General features: G+C 43.2%; 3 protein-coding genes across 3 annotated transcripts; 2 read left to right on the forward strand and 1 right to left on the reverse strand.

Moving 5' to 3' along the window:
• Positions 1–1099: 1099 nt before the first annotated feature.
• SS1G_03691 (hypothetical protein) lies at positions 1100–2341 on the forward strand (the record flags this gene model as incomplete). Its single annotated transcript, XM_001595552.1, has 1 exon — positions 1100–2341. The coding sequence occupies one exon, from the start codon at positions 1100–1102 to the stop codon at positions 2339–2341; it is 1242 nt and encodes a 413-aa protein (XP_001595602.1).
• Positions 2342–4160: 1819 nt separating this feature from the next.
• Positions 4161–5058, forward strand: SS1G_03692 (predicted protein; the record flags this gene model as incomplete). The annotated part of the gene is made up of 2 exons (XM_001595553.1): positions 4161–4185; positions 4499–5058. 2 exons carry the CDS (start codon positions 4161–4163, stop codon positions 5056–5058), a joined length of 585 nt encoding a protein of 194 aa, XP_001595603.1.
• A 695-nt stretch (positions 5059–5753) lies between these two features.
• Positions 5754–20771, reverse strand: SS1G_03693 (hypothetical protein; the record flags this gene model as incomplete). The annotated part of the gene is made up of 3 exons (XM_001595554.1): positions 5754–5885; positions 6075–9209; positions 9813–20771. 3 exons carry the CDS (start codon positions 20769–20771, stop codon positions 5754–5756), a joined length of 14226 nt encoding a protein of 4741 aa, XP_001595604.1.
• Between the last annotated feature and the right edge of the window lie 189 nt (positions 20772–20960).

Here is a 20960-nt window from a genome sequence, read left to right on the forward strand (position 1 = left end):
ATACAAACTACTAGATAAACACAGATTCAATGTCTATATAGCTTCTCAATCATCTCTACATATCCATTTCAATTCTCCCATCATTTCAAACCCCAACTAACTTCAAACAATACAAATGATCTGTCCAGCTATAATTAATCTCTCTGTACTACATCGCTACAACCATCTACAGCGATGCATACCGATCTTCACCAATTAAAATTATTTTGAGTATATCATTTTCTCAGTTATACCTTTCAGCACATCCTCTATCTATTTTTCATCACTTCTGCATCAGTCAATATATCTGGAGATTGTGGCAATACATCTGGCATTAATCCAATTGGAGTCAGTACTTTCTGGAGTCGATCGTTCTCCCATCAATCAATCAATACATATGCAACATACCACAAAAAGGAGAGTAAATATCAACAAAGTTCCCTATTGCTATTCATCCTAGGCACGGGCTTTGAACTGAGTGTCCCATTCTCGATATTGACAGGTCATGGACATGATGATGAGATTACCGTCCCTTTTTTCTATTATTATCGCTCTAAGAATGAAACTATCTGTAGGTATTTATATTGAATTGAGAGTCTCTGGGTGACTTCTGTTCACTACTTAGTCCCTCGAATACTCTTTGGACATATCCGGCTACCGGACGGTCCCCATAGCAACAAGCCGAGTATGCACCCGGAATGTTTGTTTGCTCACACGAAAGATCGATGCGACAACTCTCGAGCACACAAGCATTGATCTGCCTACTGAACTTCATATTCTTGGGCAATCTAGGTATCTGATTGATCCATTGGCCAAAAGCCTACAGTCCGTCACGTTGCACCGATTTTGACCACGAACAAGTGTTACAGTTTGTCAAAATTTCTCAACAAGCAAACAATGGAAGCACTAGCCTTTCCCTCCTATGGATATCCTTATAGTCAGAAGATATCTTGACTCATACAAAACTTTTCATTATCGCATCCGGTATCGGGTCATGCAGACGTAGACGTTCGCTTTATGGTCTTTCCACTTTCCTTTTCACATTCTCCTTCTATCATCCTCATCTTGAACTTATACCACGGATTCTAAGCCAATACCAAAACTAAAACCAATTTGTAACATGCTTCTAGAAAGTATCGGTCTGGGGAGATCTCATCATCGTGATTCTAGACATGCTCTTTCACGTCTGAATAATCGCCAGGGTTCAACCTCTGGTTGCTACGATATCCGCCACGAGAAAAATGGAGTTCACTGGGAGGGCTGTCCAAATTTCAACCCTAATTCAAGACAAATGACAACTATAGATCAACTGTCGATGAATCGGATAAGAGATTCTGGTACAGAAATTCCCATACTTGGGGATCTAACCTCTTCAATGGGATTACCTTCACTTCAACGAAATTATTCCAGCCCAGGTGAAAGATATATGGAAGGATCGGGTGGTATAGAAGCTCTTGCAATAGGAGGAATAGGTCCAAGATCTAGAAGCATCGGTCGAAACCCAGGAGGTCTTGAGGCCCTCAGAATCGGTAATCAAGATCTTCGTAATCGGAACTCTAGCTTGGAGAAGCAATACCCAGCAGGGCTCGAACATTTTGAAGAAATTGATAGGAGAAGACGGCAATCACCTCTACGATCAAATGAATATGCAGCCTTTGAACACGTTATGGACCGCAACATGACACCCAGATCGCCAAATCGAGGAATTCCCAGTTCAAGCCGTCAATATTCACTCGGAGAAACTTCTCCCACTCCACGCATGCAACATCGATACCGCTCCCCACGCATCCCAATCTTACCACCACAATTCCAAGATTTCGGACCTGGTCCTCCTGAATTCGTAATGGCGCCAGAACATCAAGGCGCTCTATATTATCCAAACTCTTCACGTCGCTCCCACCGTTCCACACCCCGCATGATGTACAACGAAATGACCATGGGGGATCCGCGAACCCAGCATAGTACAGTTCAGCAAAGTCCCAACCCTTTGATCTACGGCGAAATGGACAGTCCACTTACATCTTCCCGGTACGGATCTATCCATTCTCCCTTAGGAAGTGGAAGCAGTGCAGATTTGCGACGGGAGATGGACATTGAACGACGGGAAATGGGGAGAGAAGGGATGACGCCGTTCACTACTTATGATACTGGTAATCTGAATCATAGAGGTGGTCATGACGGTCGTGTGGATACAAATTACCAATCTCCATATGTAGAAGATTGGGTTAGTGAAGTGGGAATAGGAATGGGACAAGATGAAATGATACAGAGACAAGCTACGATGGAGGGAGGAGGATTAGGATTTTTTTATGATGAGACGGTTGGAATGGATGACGGATATCGTAGGTCTAGGTTAATGTGACTTATTGAAGAGTTGGAATTATCTAGAGGATACTCGTAAACGAAGGGCAATTAATTGGTTTGAGCATTACTTCAGCATTAATAGTATTTTACATCTTACATCATTAAAATTCTCACCTTCTACAGATTCATATTATTATATATTTAGGTATAACTACATCGATCCATAAATAAAGGAAACTCTTCATTCTCCGTATCCGTCCCCATTAAATCACCGATGGATACATTCGAAAATATCATTCCCCATCACATCATATAATAATATAATAAATGCCAAGTCTCACAATCAAACATCTTTGCACCTCGTGACTTATTACTCATTACTTTGCCAACACAATATTCAATATAGGTATCCATATCTAAGGCTACCTAGCCTAGTAGCTAACATCTTCGGAGTCACCGTTTGCATAGGTATAGGTATGTATAGGGAGGGACACATACTTCATACTAAAATGTATGTATGTATGATCCATCCGTCCATTTATCCTCGGCAACAACCAGTCGATCAATCGATCAGTACCGAACCCAGTGTCCCATCCAAACGAAGTATGCTTAAGTTCATAAGATGATTTAGACAAAACATGGGAATTCCAATAATCCGTTCATTCGTGACTTTCCAATCACTCATCCATCCATTCATCCACTCACTCATTCATCATCAATCTTCCCAATATCCAATACCCAATACCCACAAAACTAATCATCTTCCCCTCCCCTCCCCTCCTCTCCTCATACACAGATATCCGGAACTCACCGTGTAGCACCAACATTCGTCTCCGTAGATTCTAGATTCTAGACTTTATAGTACGGAGTGTGTAGTACGTATGTTATCCGGAGTAATTAATACAAAAATCTAAGCAGAGAAATTGCCAAGAACGGTAAATCGGCATTTTCGTAGGGTTTGGTTGTGCAGGGTGGCGGGGCGGGGCTGAGGACTTGTGGCTTGGCGGTAGGGGAGGGTGTAGGGTGTACTCTGTAAGGCGTAAGTGTGTATGGGTGATGACGTTTTCTTGGGTTTGGGCTTTTGGTTTTGTTTGGTGGTTGAAGGGTTGATGAATTGATCATGAATTGATGAAGGGGCTAGAAGCGAGAAAAGTAGAAAGTAAAGTTATCATTTGCCATATTGAGCAATTGGTTTCTTTGCACGATCCATAAGATTAGAATATTGATAACCTTAAATGTGGATGCGAATGCGAATAGCCTAATAGAAAGTCCTGTGTCATCATGTATGTACGGAGTTAAATGCGAATATGAATGTTTCAAGTAACTAGTAACAGGTGATCAAATCATTTTCCATACACCAAAATCATTCAACAGACAACAGATGAACTATTCACGCCCCATTCATCCCCGAAATCATTATTCATCATCCTCAATGATGCCCCTCGGAAAACTTCTTCAATCTTCTGGAATACTTCCATTGCATGAGGTAACCAGGATACCCGTGGCGCAGTATCTGCCCCTCAAGTCGGAACTCGGAAAGAGGCCAAATAACAAGCCAATACATTTTTAGATCTTGCTTCTTCCCCGCTAATAATAGTCAGCTTTATCGTTTAGCTTTTCGAGGCTGCAGATGATTCACTGCCCTAACTGTGCCTCACTAATATCCTCCGTACATAATTCGTGTTAATATAAATACTAATACTCTTACCCGCCTCATCCTACCTGTCTTCTTTTTCTGCTCATATTCAATAGAGATCGCATCGTTTCTTGTTCTATCTCTAAAGGTGACACAAACATCTTCAAATACATCAAACCGAATACAATCCAACACGAAAACAGAAGATAATCCCAGCAAAGCAAAAGCAAATCAAACAAAAATGTCCAACCAAGACTTCTACGGAGGTGGAAACCCCTACCCACCCCATCAACCCTATGGTTCTGCACCACCTCCTCAACCATACCCCCAACAACCTCCTTACAATCAAGACAACACCGCCTATCCCCCCGCACCAAACTACGCATTAGGACCTTATCCTCCCTCAAAATCTCGATTACCCTACGGCGCCCTCGGCCCTCCCAGGCACACTCCTCCTCATCTTACGAGCTCCACCTAACAATCTCCCTACGGACAAAACCCCTACCCCACCTCACGATCCATACTCAAACCAACAAGTAAACAGCTACGCCGACAACCGCGGCTACTCACCTGCACCAGCTCCATACGGCGCACCCGCACCCTATGGCGCCCCAGCCCCGACCTACGACGAACCAGGTGCTAATCTCCCTCCCCCCCAACTCGACGCCAACGGACAACCCGTCGAAGGAGATCGCGGACTGATGTCCATGGGCCTCGGCGCCGCAGGCGGCTGGGGCGTAGCCTCTCAAACCGGACGAGGAACAATGGGCAAACTGCTCTACGCAGCAGGCGGCATGATAGCGGGACAATTCCTTGGAAACAAAGTAAAGAAATACCGCAAAGACCACAATGATCGCGATGTAGAATACTACGAGGACGCACAAACAGGAAGAGAATGCTCGCCGCCGAGAGAAGGGGAGGGTTTACACCCACAACACGCGCAGCATGGATATAATGGGGGATATAGAGATGAGAAGTATAGCGGACATGGAGGATATGAGGAGGAGAGACACGGGAGACATCATGAGCATGGTCATGAGCATCATGGACATCATGGCCACCATGGACATGAACATAGAAGTCATTCGAGACATTCTAGTCACTCGCATGGAAGACACCATGATGAAGATCGTTATTAGAGGGAGATTTTGTGTTTAGGAAACTGGGGAATTGAGGAAACCGCGATAAGAGATTTCATTTTCTGCAAAAACAGTTAGGATTTTGATATTCACCTTTTCTTTTTAGCTTTTTTTTTTTTTCTTTTTTGGAAGTAATAGGATGAGAGGATTAGGCGTTCACGCGATACGAAATGATATGATGAGAAGCAGGATATGATGTGATATGATAGGATAGGATAGTTTTAAGAGTTAGTCAAATATCAAAATTTTCCAATATATTATGAAATTGCATTTATTCTCTCTCCATGTTCACTTATTTATTTTCCGATCTTTGGATGTATTCATAGGGGGTTTTTTAAAAAAAGAAAATAATGGTGATTTGAAATCAAAGTAGGTAGGTGAAGAAGCAAAAAAAAAAAAAAAAAAAAAAAAGAGTAAAGAGTAAAGAGTAAAATGTAAAATGTAAAATGTAAAGTGTGTGTTAAAATCTAATGTAAGTCAATCTAGAATTTCGAATCTCTGCATAACCACCAAATCAATATCAATACTAAACCACTTCCTCCCTTCCTCTCAAAACAACCGATCCCTGGAAACGCATGAGACACAAACCGAAAAAATAAAAAACAAAATAAAAGGATACCACCCAACACAGTAAAACAATACCATAAAAACATTCCTTGTTCCTCCTCTCATCCCCGAGTCCTCAAAATCTAAATCTAAATCTGGTTCCCCAAAAGCTCAATCCAGCAAGCTACCTCTTCAAGACTAATTTTATCACTCGGTCCAAAGATACCTATGTCGATTGTTTCATCATGAGGATTATAGCGGATTTCTATATCGACTGATGGCTATTCACAAAAGGAAATTATTAGTTTGGTGTGCTTTGGTTTATTCTCTGCAAAAATGAAAAGAAGATGATGATGATTTGATATAGAGGGGGAATAGGCAAGGGGAAATCTGGGTATAAAATCGAAATTTTATAAGAACACAAATAGGTCTCGAAAAGAAGAAAAAAATATTGAGATATCAGAACTTACCAGGTACGCTCCGAATTCCTTCACAGCTGGCATCTTCTTGCCCTTCTTCAGTGGAACCACTCTCGCATACGCTTCCCTATCAACAACCGGTTGAAGAAGTTCTTCTCCCTGAATCTTCTTTCGGCCCTTTTGAACCGAAGGCTCTAGACAAAATGTCCCGCCGGGATTTTTATTCTCCTTCTGCGTTTCCGCATTCGATTTCCCAACCACTTCCCAATCCGATTCCTCACCCGCTTTCCCACTCACCCCTCTACCCTTATCCGTTTTCTCACCATCGTCTACCCCCCTAACAATATTAATCCAGCCATATACATTCACTCCAGTCCACTCATAAATCTCGTCCAAGTCCACATTAGCCATACCCCCGACGCCGATATTTCCCAAATCTCTCTGGACAGTTCTAGCTAACTCCTCATATGGCAAGGCAAAATTGATACCAAAACTTGCCTTCTTCTCTGTAATTTTGATCGGTAATAAGTTGAGCGTTGGAGCTAGCATTGAAGAAAGATTTTCCGAAAACGGAAAGCGGTTTGCCAAATACAGGCCTACGATTAGGTCTTCCCTGTTACTTTTTCTGCTTTGAGAAGGATGAATATGCAAAGGATTCTCGAATTGTTTCATCCTCAAAAGTCTGGATGCCAACACGATCAATATATGATCAATCGAGACGCCCGCATTGTGGGCGATTGACTTCAGGCGTTTTGCTGGTAAACCAGGTGTGAAAACCTCAACTCGCCTTGGCTCTTCAATTTCTGGCTCTGGTGATTCATATCCCTTGTAAAAATTTGGATTTGGTTGATTATCAGGAGGACAGCCAAGATACTCCACCCACTGATCCCTCACAGACTGCCTGCTTTTTTCCTGGATCGCTGTCGCTACAAATGTCTTCCATCTAGCTTTGGTAATTGGAGAAACAGACATGAAATCCGAATCTTCATACCAGGCTACCAAATTCTTAATCAACAACGAGATACTTATGCCATCGTAAAGAGCGTGGTGGATAACCAAGTGCATTTCGATACCTTGACTTGAAGTATTTGACCTGGAATCATCCCCAATGACGAAAAGACGGAGTGGTGGATCTTCGAGGTTTTCTAGATCACAATATTCTGTACATTCTTCAAGCTTGGATAACTCTGTTACATAAATGATCTTATTTGACGGATTTTTGTAAACAATCTGAGCGATACTTAACTCTTTGGGCGACTCAATGAAACCAGTACGTAGGACATCGTGTTGACATAGCAATTTAAACCAAGCAAAATCGAGTCGATTTCGATCAAAGCCATTGGAAAGCTTGAATTTGAAAGTTGCATAGAAGACTGACCCTTGCGAATTATGCCAATGTCTAATCATGTACTTTTGTCCTGATGTTGCGGGCATGATGTATTCTATCTCACCCAAAGAAGCTTGCAAATGATCAAGCTTGATTTGATCAATCAATGGTGTAGATTGAACCAAAATAGCATCAGCATCGATAGGACCATCTGGTTGCGTTTCATGTTTCCCAGATAGGTGTTTGGTGATATCCTGAATTGTGAGAAATTTCATGATTTCCGAAGCAGTTAGGGAGATGTTGCACTTCTTTAATAGTGCTGGAAGTTTGATTATCGTAATTGAGTCCAAGCCCAACTGAAAGATCGTTGAGTCTTTAGGGATATCCTCTTCCGGCAAACCTGAGATGACAGAGATTGCTTCTCGAAGTTTCAATTCAGTTTGAGACCAATTGTCACGGATGGAAAGTGCTTTTGGAATCCTCTGAGGGCGGGAAATTTCTCGAGGTTGAAATATCCGGGATCCGCTTATTGAGATTCCATCAGAGTGAATCTCAATAACCTGGTCTTTTTCGTCTTCCATAATCATCCCTAGAAGTGTATCTAAACTTTGGAGAATCTCTCGGGTCTGTGCCTCGTTTCTAGCAACAGATTTACAAGCCGCTGACCAGTAAACTTTATCTGATTTTTCTTCCACCTCCATTTCAACACAGATTGCAAACTGAATGTTGTCTGAGGTGCCACCTAGATATGAATATAGCGGATCGATTTCCGCCTCAGGCCTAGCACCTTGATATGTAAACAGTGTGTCGAACATCGTGGTATCCTTGTTTGAATAATCTCGAGAACCGAGTGCGTATGCTTGGGCTTTACCAAGGGGGAAGTTTTGATATTGACGGGTTGTATCGCTCTTCTCTTGCATATCCCGAAGCATTTGACCGAGAGTTCCACGAAGTATCGCTCGAACTGCCACAGTATTGAACAATGGGAAGTTTACCTTACTAGCTTCGGGCGTATCACGACAAGCAAGTACAGTCCCAAATACAACATCAAGCTGACCCATGAGTTCTGCAAGGGCTAAAGCCCAGCATGTCTGTCCTAGTGTCTGTAACGTAATATTAGAAGAGCGACAAAAATTTTTGACTTCTTGTAATGAGTATCCGGACACCGCTTCATATGTGTGAATGGCAATCTCGTCCATTGGCGGTGTTTCCTGCTTTGGAAATACAGACGGTGGCGAATCCCAAAGTGTGGCCTTCCAGAAATCTTTTGCCTCATCGGTAACAGAATCGAGAATCTCTGCCAGGTACCACATATAGTCAGGTCGCCCAGTAATTTCATTGCCCCAATATGCTTTGCTGATATCATCGTGTATCATCGGCAGTGATCCGCCGTCGTAAAGAGCATGTGAGATTTTCATTGCTATGAACCTCCTGTTTTCGAAATGAACGGGAAGTACTCCGAACAAATTACTCTCTATCGACGTACAGTTTTCCAATAATCTGGAATTTACCTCCTGTAAAAGGCTTTCGGGACCCTTATGTGTGTGCCCTACGACCGGGCTCATTTCGGAAACTTTCACCCAGTCTCGATGGACAATTTGTGCATAGTTCACAGGAGACTGCGGGTCTTGAACTTCAAGAAAAGTCGTCCTTAAAATAGGTGAATTCTCAATAACACGATCCACGGCGTTCAATAACTTTTTTTCTTGAGTCCCTTCACTTAATTCCAAAATCTGCACAGTCAAATAAGTTTTGAAATTAGAGTTTATCATTTCCTTCAATATGCTCTCTTGCAAAGGTGTAGCTGGCAAAATCCGTTCAATTCCAGAAGGAAGGCTGGGCTTTAGATACTCATCAAGCTGTTCGCTTATCTTTGTCAGTTTTTGCATAGAAAGAGAGCTGTGTGTCCCGGCTTTCAAAAGTCTCGCGTTCTCTATAATTTTGGTGATAGTCTGACATTTGATGATTTCGCTGACAGATAGTTCAATTCCGTTCTTTCGCAGTCGTGAGGATAATTTGATTACATCGATGCTGTCGAGTCCAAGTTGGAAAATTGTTCGAGGCTCATCGTTATGTATCTTGTCAACCTTGGCCAAAATTGCAATTTCGCTACAAACCGCGTCGATTTTCTGTTTTGTTAGAACTATTCCGCCAGGAAGTGGTTGGTCTGATGGTTGAGAGCGAGGTAGCTCCGAATTCAGCTTGTCGCCCGAATTTGTATGATCATTCTGTTTAACCCTAATAATTTGCATCTCTTCATCTATGCCGTTAAGGATATTGCGAATCATCTCATGCATGTTCTGGAGCACAAGCATTCCCATGACTTCTGTCACAGCTGAGCTCTTGGCAACAATCTTCAGTGCAAGCCTGGTGCTATCGTGGCTCAAAGTAGCTTCGAGTGCTAGCGGATACTATCCAATAGTTAGGTGAACTTCCTATCAATGGTAGTGCTCTTCACTTACATCTGTATCACTATTGTCAACAACTGTGGCGTTCCTCCCTAGACGATTCGAAAATCGTTTCTCGTTAACATCCGGACGTTGAAACACAAAGAGGGTCTCAAAGAGTGGACTGCTAGCTCCACCTGTGATCCATTTCGTGATATCGTTTAAAGGTGTGTGCTGAAATTCTTGGATTTTCATATTAATGGAATGGCAATCCTTAATCAGAGAGGACATTTGGGTGCCAAATTCAATAGGAAGATGGAAGGGCACGGTGTTGAAAAGAGGACCAACAACTTCTTCAACTCCTTCGAAATCTATTCCTCTACCGGACGTGACAATACCAATCGTTGTTAGCTTTGTAGAAATGATCAATTGAATAGCTGCGATCCATGCTGCTTGAATTATGGCTTGCGGGGTGACAGATAGAGCTTTTCGTCTTTTCTCAAAGTCCTTTAGGTCAAGGGTATCTTCGAACACATTATTACCTTCATCTTTCAGTTTATGAGGTAATGAAGAATCAGACCAGTTTTTCAAATGGGACTTCCAGAATTCTTCTGCTCTAGGAATTATTGACAATGGCCCATGTGCCAAGGACGAATGAAAATCTGGCCCGTATTGAATGTCTTGTACATTGAAGAATTCGTCGCAAAGGTGATTCAACATCATACCTAGACTGCTGCCATCATAAAGGCCATGGAAAATGTTCAAGATCATTTTCTTTTCAGTTCCAGAACCAACGACTTCAAAAGAACATGGGTTCTTGAGAATATCTTCTCTTTTCGTTGGGGCTTCTGATGCTCTTTTCAATGATGATTCTCCAGACTTGAGAACCACTTGGGCAAACCCATCGTCTGTCAATACAAATTTGGTCCGTAATATTTGAAGATTAGAAACGACACGATCCCAAGCCGCATAGAGCTCTTCCGGAAGAACTCCAGATTTTAGCCTGTATTGGAGGTTGTTGAAATATAGCCTCCCATCGCTCTCAAGAAATCTGTAGATCATTCCTTCCTGCACAGGAGTGCAAGGTGCAATACTCTCAATCTGCTCCAATCCTACCCCTAGCTCCTTGCAAATGGAAGGTGTATGCTGCTGTGAAAACCCGACAATATTCAACTGGGCTGCGATTAGATATGGGCTTTCCTTGCCTTCATTCGGTTGTGCGACAAGGAGTGCTTCAACCAATTTTCCTATCGTGGGATTGCCCCTGATGGTGGCGTTAGTAGCATTGCTTAATCCCAACTTTTGCAAAGTATGAGAAAAATTGACCATTGTGATGGAGTCAAGACCAAGTTGGAAGACATTCGAGCTCCGAGTCAAATCGGGAACCTCGACGGGAAACGCTTTGACGATAAGGCCGAGGACTTTCTCTTCTCTCTTTGTCCATTCTACATCATCCTGCACTGAGAGGCTCATATTTTGAAGATCTTCCATACTCAGATCGTTAAACTGCGCTGCTAGTTGTTTTGAATCAGCTTTATTGTTTGCGTTAAGTGGAAGTGCTTTGATGGGAATGAAATGTGTAGGGACCATGTATCCTGGAAGGCGCGATTTGCAAGCATCTCTAATGTAGGGAACCACTCCCTTGTTTCCTGACTCGTTCTTTCCCGAGTTGACGAAAAACGTGACCAACTGCTCTTTAACTTGGGTTTTGTGTTTCAAGACTAACGTGACTACTTCTTCGAGATCGTTTCTACTCTTCTTAATTACCTCATTGATTTCACCAAGTTCCAGACGTTGCCCACGAAGTTTGACTTGGTCATCAGCACGGCCGAGGAAAATAAAGGTTCCATCGTGCAGAATGCGAACAAGATCTCCAGTGCGATATACACGTTCATTGAAATCGGTAAGTGTTGGAAACCTTTCCGATGTAAGTTCTGGGCGATTGAGGTACCCCTTTCCGACAAGTTTTCCAGAAACGCAAAGTTCACCAATACCACCTCTTAAGACCGGCAGCTCTGTACCTGGTTTCAGGACAAATGATCCTACATTGTCAAATTGAGGACCAATATTGGAAGGTTTGCCATTCTTTGGCACTCGAGGATACATTGTCACCCCAATGGTAGCTTCAGTCGGCCCATATCCGTTGTAAATGCAAGCATGTTCACCCCATACATCCAGGATTTCTTGCTTTAGTTGTTCACCACCCGTAATAAAAACGCCTTTCCACAATGATGGGACATCATCAGGGTGCAGTAGACGTGCAAGACTTGGTGTCAAATCAATATGCGTGATACCTAGTTGTCGAATTGCACCCGGAATGTCCTCGAATATCAGGTCCCGAGGAGCTGAAGCTACGCAAATTCCAACACTCCAACTCCAGAATTGTTCCAAGACACTAACATCGAAATGGAAGGAGGCAAACTGTAGCCACTTCGATTCTGTAGTCCAATGACCAGCAAATAACCTTTGAAATGCGAGCATTGCTTGAATAGCATTTTCGTGGGTAAGAAGACATCCTTTTGGTGTACCAGTCGTTCCGGATGTATACAGACAATATGAGATATCCTGGGGAGTAATTTCTCTCAAAAGTCGTGGCGCCTCGGATTTAAATTCGTGAAGTATAGAAGGATCAGTAAGATCAATCATTTCTCCGTCTACGAAAGATTTTAGGGTTTGCGCCGGATTTCCTGCAGTAATGGTCAACTTCGCAGCAGAGTCCTCCACGATGAACTTTAAACGTTCAGCAGGAGCATTAGGATCTAGTGCAACATAACCACAGCCAGCCTTCATGATACCAATAATTGCAAAAGAAGCCTCGGCACACTTGTCAAAACAAATCGCAATTATCTCGCCCGGGGTCACCCCACGTAGATGGAGCATATGAGCGACCCTGTTACCTGCTTCATCTAGCTGTTGATATGTCCATTTTTGACTGTGATAATTGCCCGGCTCAAGACAAGTAGCAAACTCCAAAGCAACTCTATTTGGCCATGTTTTGGAGCCTCTTTCAACGTACTGGTGTAGAAGTGTTACGGAGTCGGGAAGAACTGGATCCTGGGCAGGAGTGATGGATAGTAGGCTCGTTTCAATTTTGGGTGCTACGTCGCATAGATGATCAGGGTTGTCGAGCGTATCTAGCAGTAACGCATCGAATTGTTTTATCATAAGCTCTGCATGTGCTGCGGGCACAATGTCTTCTCTAAAAGATAGTCGAATTGCGATTTCACCGGATAGTAGTGGTTGAACTTCCAGAGATATGACATAATCCACGGTAGCTTCCTCATAGACTACTTTCCATGGCGGACTCAAAACATCTCCTTCCTCGGGTAATTTTTGGTATGCGAATAAGGTATCAAATATCCTTCCCTCAGGATAACCAGACCACTTCTGGATCGACGTGAGCGGTGTGAATTGATGCTTGTGAAGTTGTGCATTAGATGACATAGTCCTAGACAACAACTCGCTATTAGTGCCCATTACATTACAGTTGACCGGAAGTGTAACAATGGTCGGAAAGGCCACCATATTGGCATCGTCACAAACAGATCGACCTGATAGTGTCATTCCAAATGTCGTAACATTTTCTCCGGTGTATGCCATCAAAAATCTCGCCCAAGTTGATTGTCCAGCTGCTTGCACTGTAACTCCAATATTTCGACATTTCTCCTCGAGCTCCTGTAATGAAGCTAGGGATTTGACTTCACAGACTGCATTACTAGATCTCATGACGCGAAGAGGAGTTAGATCAGGGAACTTATTGACCACGATTCGATTTTCTGGCTGTTGCCAAAATGCCTTTTTCTCATCTTGGTCCGCTTGAGATGCTTGTAAGGCTGAGCTTAAGAGCGTATTGACACTAGGGCGACTATTAACTGATTGATTGTGATAGGACTTCGTGAAGTCCGAGAAAATCATCTGCATAGATTGAGCATCGTACAGAGCGTGATGTGCAGTGATTATGAGCAGAGTTTTATCCCCTTTCCCCTCTATGCTTATATACCATGGGTTCTCGAGGCGGTCAATTTCCTTTGACAGGACATGTTTCCGGCTTTCAAACCATGGGAGAATAAATGATTCATTTGTGAATGTGACCATTGCGAACGGGTTATCCGAGTCTCCAGTCTGGGTGAATGCCGTCCGAAGCATCTCATGAGCTTTACAAACTGAAGTCCAGGCATCTTTAATTCTTGCCGTGGAGTGACCCGGCAAGAGCTCCAGAGACACGCTGTTGATATATTCATGACCTTCAGAATGCAAACTTTGAGCAAGCATGCCTTGCTGTACAGAAGTACAAGGTCTTATTGCTTCTACATTATCTTGAGAGATGCTAATCTTTGAACAAATTATGTCCCGAAACTTTTGGTCAAAAGCCGCAAAGTCAAATTGGCTATTCTCCTGGCTCATGGAAGTGCCAATTTGCTGAAGATGTAAAGCAATTTGAGCGATCGTAGGATTTTGTAGAATATCACTAGCAAGGAGTTGATGTCCTTGACTTCTCAGGCGAGACGCAACCTGAACAGTACTGATGCTGTCGAGACCCAATCTGAATATGCTCGTCTCGCGGCCGATCATTTCTTTGGGGACATCAGTAAACCCTGCAATGGCATTTCGAATTTCTAATTCTAGTTGACTTGTCACTTTGTCATGGGAGTATGACTCTAAAACATCTTTTTTCTTATTCCTTTCCTCGCTAATTATGAGAATCTGTGCCCTTGCAGAGGACGAGATAATTTGCCGCCTCGGATTGTCCAAGGCAACTCCGATAAGATTCTCGAACCTTCGAATTATATTATAAGCATCATTATCAGTAAATATTGAAGTGGATGAATGGAGAACAATTTCTAGGGTATCATCGCTGGGATTGGGTATAATCTCGCAAACAAGTTGGAAATCCATGGCGCCATTGTCTTCTATAATGGACCATAGAGAAGGGTCGAGCTTTTTCGACGGCTGTTGTAAAATCAACAGGGTATCAAACAGACGGGTGCCATCAGGGCTAAATCTAGACTGAATTCGCCGTAAGGGAGTGAATTGAAATGGTAAGGAGTTGGTATTTGCATCTTGGAACTTTCTGAATGCCTCGAGATATGTCAATTTATGGAGGTCTTTTAATCGCACTGGGATAGTATTGAAACAGGGTGCAACAAGTCTCTCTATTCCACTGACTGGAGCTGTGCGGCCGCTAACAACATTGCCGAAGCAAATATCAGTGGCTTTGAATAGTCCGGTCATATTACTAGCCCAAATTGCATGAAACGCTGCTAGAAACGTAGTGCTGTGTTTCTTGATATTGTTTTCGATTTGACTGAGAGGTATTTTTGTTATTAGTTGCTGAATGCGGGTGCTATGCTTTTGGAGTTGTCCCGGCACATCTAAGACATCTTCGAGATGGAGTGGATGATATCCTTGTAAGGTAGATTTCCAAAAATCGTCGGAAGAATCAATATCCATCGACCTCATGTGGTGGAGAAATGGAGTGAAAGATACTTGGGGCTGCAGGGGTAATTCTTCATATAACTCTTCAATTTCATGGTAAAGAACTTCTAGGGCGACGCCATCGTAAAGAGCATGGTGCATTGAGACCAAAAGGCGTGGTTGGCCATTTGAGGAGAGAACATTAAGTTGGTATGGTGGAGAATTTTCGTTACTTTTCGACTGTGTGCCCATTTCAACGATGGCGGCGTCCAACGTGCTAGAATCAAGAGAGCCAAATTCGAGCTTGAATTCTGCTAACACGACTTGAACGTAGGGAAAATCTTGCATATCTGTACTAACGAAACAAGTTCGTAGGATTTCATGTCTTTGAACCATTTCTTGCCAACAACCACGGAGCCTATCAAGGTCACCAAAGATGTTGAACATCACATGATTGCTATATGAAGCGCCAGAAGAAGCGTCAGCAGCAGACAGCATAGCTTCCTGTAAAGGCGTACAGGGTGTAATTTTTGTTACAACTCTACCAATCTCGTCGAATTGGGAAATGGTAGACCTTATAAACCCTTCAGTGAATCCAAAATTTGTATGAGCCAACGATAAGTCATCTCTGACAAGCTGTTGAGATCTTGATAAGTGCTCTGCAAGCCTGACTACAGACGTGTACCTCAAAATGTCTGAAATATCTACTTGCTTAGGGATCACTTGACGTAGCTTTCGAGAAAATGCAATTGCCGAAATCGAGTCTATGCCAAAACTAAAGAAGGATGTGTGTGGTCCAATATCTTCTACTGAAGACTTCGAAATCTCGCCTAATACAGATCTTATCTCAAGTTCTAATTCTGTCCACGGATGGTCTGTCGGAGATTTTGACGCTCTAGTAGTTGTTTCAAGGTATCTAAGCTCAAAGCTATCATATAAGCTAATCAACCGGCGCTTGTCAATCTTGCCTTGGGATGTTGATGGAAGAACCGTAAGCGGAATCAAATTTGAAGGTATCATGTAACCTGGGAGCGTCGACTCAAGTTTCTGATAGAGATTGTCAATCATGACTAGATCAGCCGGGAGAGGAAGTAGATCTTCGGAAGTATTTGACTTAGGCGTAAAAAAGCAAACTAAGCGCTGCGAATTACCTTTCCCGTCAATAACCATGGTCGCACAGTCGTCGACTCCTGATGAGATCAAAACATTATTAATCTCGCCAAGTTCAACTCGCTGGCCTCTGATCTTGACTTGATCATCTTTTCTGCCCGTGAAAATGAGACACCCATCATGCATCAACCGTCCAAAATCGCCGCTTTTGTATAACCGCCCATATTCGGGATGGTCGATAATCTTTCCCTCTTCTTGAGCGCGATTCATGTATCCTCTAAAGACCTGAGATCCACCAAAACAAAATTCTCCTTCGCCACCTCTTGGGACCAAGGAGAATTCTGCGTTGCGGGCAAGTACAAAAGCTGAAGTGTTTCTAAATGGCCGACCAATATTGTCAATACGATCTTCCAAACTGACTTGCGGGTTGACAGTGCAAATATTAGTTGTCTCACTCGGTCCATATCCCTGGTAAAGTCCACGACTAGCCCATTTGTTAAAAACCTTTTGTGTCACAGCCTCTCCCGCAGTGACCAAAAACTCTACTTTTGGCACTTTTTGAGGGTCAATGAGAGCAGCAACAGTAGGTGTCAAGCTGAGGTGAGTTACACCAAGAACTCGAATCGCAAGTTCTATATCTCGAAACAAGCTGTCTTTCACAGCAGAACAGAGACATCCACCGATTCTCCATGTAAAGAAGATCTCGAAGACAGATACATCAAAGGCCTGGGAACATGATTGGAGAAGTCTAGAATCTTTCGTTGCCGGGTAAATTTCCTCTAATACATCAAGATTGCTCAGAAGATTACCTTGAGTGACAAGGACTCCCTTTGGAGTCCCAGTGCTGCCTGAAGTAAATACGCAATATGAAATATTCTCTGGCTTGAATCCAGGAATTAGATTTTCTGTAGATTGTTGAGCCAGATCAATCTCATCGATGTAAACAATTTCTTTGCCTGCAGATTGTCCTAATAATGGTCGGGATGAAGAATGCCCAATCAATACTTTAACTTTGGCTTCGCTTATAATGTGATGTAATCGGCTATATGGGATACCTGGGGTTACTGGAAGATAGCCCGCACCAAGTTTTGTAGTGGCCAATATTGAAGCATAAAAATCATGACTTTTCTCGAGACATATGCAAACAATATCATTTGGGAGGACACCAAGAAAAGAAAGGTAGTGCCCCAGCTGATTTGCACGAGTATTCAAAGCACCATAGCTCATGTATTGGATCTCAAAATCGTCGCCATCGATTCCGCTGGCAAAAGCGATTGCTGGACGATCGGGATCCTCTTTGGAGATTTTTTCCACTGGGGATATCAATGTCTCGGGTCCAAGGGCCACGGTAGGTACAGGATTCTCAATGGAGAGAATCTCAGGGCTATTCCCATCGAAGGCAAGACTAGACGGACTCTCTGCGTGTTCAATGATTGCTTTTGTCATTTCTTCGAGTTGACGCAGAAGCATGTTTATTTGAAATTCTGGAAACACAGACTGTTGATAATTTGCCTTGAATTGAATGTTGTTAGAGGTAGGAGTTATCTCGAGAGTCAAATTGAACTCAAGTTGATCTACTTGATCAACAATTAAGACACTGTTTCTGCTGTAGTCATAACTATGAAGAGTCTGTTGCCATATCAGAAGTGTGTCGAATAATTGCTGGCGAGGCTCGAAACCGTTGACCGATTTGATGTCGCGAAGTGGAAAAGTGCTATGTTCAAGATGTTTCCTGTTCGTACTGTTCAATGCCTCTACCAGGTCTTGGAGAGTACTCGCTATTGATGTATCTATGCGAACCGGTAAGGTTGCAAGACATGGTCCAATAATATCTTCTATTCCCGGAACATGGATGGTTCTGCCAGAAAAAACAGTGCCAAAGCAGATATCTGTTGATCCCAAATAAGAGGCTAAAATTAAAGCGTACGCGGCTTGGAATATAGCTTGTGGGCTCGAAGCCATTCGTTTCGCTGCCATTTCAATATCTGATGTGGAGAGCTGAGTGGAGTGATGCGCTACAGCCAATCCAGCTGAGGTAGCTTTTCTTGTATGAAAGTTTGGCATGTGCCTAAGTTCGAGATGTGCCATGTGATCTCTCCAATAATCTTTAGAGACTTGAGAGTCAGAGGAAATGCTGCTGTTAATATATTCCCTCACCACATCTGCGAATGGCGGACGTGAAATTGGAGTCTCATCTCGCAACAGACAGTCCAAATCATCAAGAAGAAGATCTAAGGACCAAGCGTCATAAAGTGCGTGATGAAAATGAATCATTAGTTTCAGGTAAGATTTACTGGAGAGAATCTCGAAGGATATAGGACGATGAAGTGATGCAGTTCTAGAAATCTCCGAACCATCGGAAAAGGCATCCACAGTCTCAATATGTGAATCTGGAAACGTCTTCCAGACAAACTGCATGTATCCACTATTATCGTACGAATCTGCAAAACCAGTCCTGAGCATTGGAGTGCGATCGGCAAGATCATGTAGCTTTGCACGGAGATTGTCAATATTGCTGAGTTTTGGCAAATCCAGCTCGACCATATTTCGGTAAGCTCTATGGTCGATGGCAGTCTCAGCAAGCATCGCATTTTGTAATGGGGTACACGGGTAAGAGGCCTCGATATTTTTTGCGTCGCCATTTAGCATGGCATATGCCTCTGAGTTGGTAGATGCTGCGTTTGCTGTAGCAGAATTTGGAGTTTCTTTGCAGCTTTCGCAAATTTTTGCAAGAGCGTTTAAGGTTTCCGCTTGTAACACTGCTAGAGTGGTAACATTAAACCCTCGTGATCGAAGTTCTCTAGATACTTTGATAGAGACAAGCGAGTCAAGGCCGGCTGCTGCCAGACGTATGTTCGAGGGAAATGGACCAAGCATCTCGCGGAGCACTTCTCTCACAATTACTTCAGCGTGTGTGAAGTTAGTTTGCTTATCCACTACTTCGTAGTGTTGGTGATAGTTTGCTTCTAATCTTTTCTTGTCTACCTTTCCAGACGGTAGATACGGCAACTCTGGCAAAATAACAATCTCGCTAGGCAGCATGAAGCTCGGAAGCCATTGTGAACAAGTGCTCAGTACTTGATCCGAATTCATTGTATCATCGTTTGTGAGTACGAAAGCTACGAGCAACCCACTCAGCACGACTGCTACCACAGTCCTAATGCCCGGGTGTTTGTAGATAGCATCTTCTATTTCACCAAGTTCAACGCGCTGGCCTCTCAACTTGACTTGTCCGCCACTCATGCGACCATGAATCTCTATGCTTCCATCTTCAAGAATTCGAGCTTTGTCTCCAGTTCGATAATATCTTTTTCCTGTCACGGTCACAAATGCAGCTTTATTTTGCTCTTCCCTATTGAGATAGCCGTTCGCTAATTGCGGACCACCTAAAATAAGCTCTCCAAGTTCGCCCTGAGGAAGAAATTTAATATCCTGTTCCTTTTCAGACCCAGAAGCCGCCTCCGCTATGAACGCAGACACCGTTTCAAATGGCACGCCAATGTTGGCAGGTTTAGCACTTGCTTCCATTTTTGGGTGAATGGTGCAATGAATAGCTGCTTCGGTCGGCCCATACATTCCGTAGAGAAGGCTTTCTTTTTGGTCGGATCCGCCAAATTCTTCCACAATTGGTCTCGTCAGCATTTCACCAATCGTCATCAGCAACTTAAGCTTAGGAACACATGATCTTTTCCGCAATAAAGCTCCCACGACGGTTGGAGTGAGTTCAGCAGCGTCTATGTTTAGTTCATTAATCACGCCTGGTAAATCGTTGAGTAGCTGACTACGACCACATCCGACCAGCGTTTGGCCTCTAGCCAAAGGGAAGAAAATTTCGAAAACAGAAACATCGAAAGATGGTGCTGCAAACTGGAGGAATCTTTGAAATTTGGGAATAAGTCTTCCATGTGCTAAAAGAGACTGTGAAGCAGCTAAATGACTAACTGCAACACCTTTAGGGACTCCGCTCGAACCAGAGGTGTACATAATATATGCAAGATCGTTGCTTTTAGATTCACGTGATCCACTGATTTCTTTCGATTCTGGTGGGATCGCAGGAAATTCGTCAACAAAGATGATTTTGGGGCCATCTTCCCAAGAAACGGACTCTTGAAACTCTGATGTCGTGATTATGATACTCGCAGAAATGTCACCTACGACAAATTTTATTCTGTCTTTCGGTGCATCGAGGTTGATGGGACAGAATGCCCCTCCAGACTGCAAGACGGCGATTTGGGAGATATATAAACCAGGAGACTGTGGCAGCAATATCGGGACGATGTGCTGCTGTTGGGATACCTGATGGCTTCCGAGCGTTGCTTGGATTTGCGTAACGAGAGACGCTGCACAAGCTTGTATATCTTGATAACGATATTTTTCTCGTTTGCCATGACTAGTGAAGTCAACCGCACAGGAATTTTTGTGTTTATCCCATCGGATCAAATCATGTAGAAGTTGTGACCCAGACAAAATTCTTGGCGGGTCGTTCAAGCTCGAAATTTTGGTATCCATGATGGATCATGCAGATCAATCCTCATAATCTGGACCACTGTAAATGCATATGGTCGTGTGTATGTCTTGTTGTTGCGGGAGATTGTTGGAAGGTCACTGCTGCGTATTTGTATTTTTTCATGCACAACGGTACGGGGGGCGGTTATGTCGTTAGTGATTAAGCTACAAATTCATGTTATCCACGTGGGT

Source organism: Sclerotinia sclerotiorum, genomic scaffold, assembly GCF_000146945.2.
Source record: "Sclerotinia sclerotiorum 1980 UF-70 scaffold_4 genomic scaffold, whole genome shotgun sequence".
In the NCBI taxonomy this organism is placed as follows: Eukaryota; Fungi; Ascomycota; class Leotiomycetes; order Helotiales; family Sclerotiniaceae; genus Sclerotinia; species Sclerotinia sclerotiorum.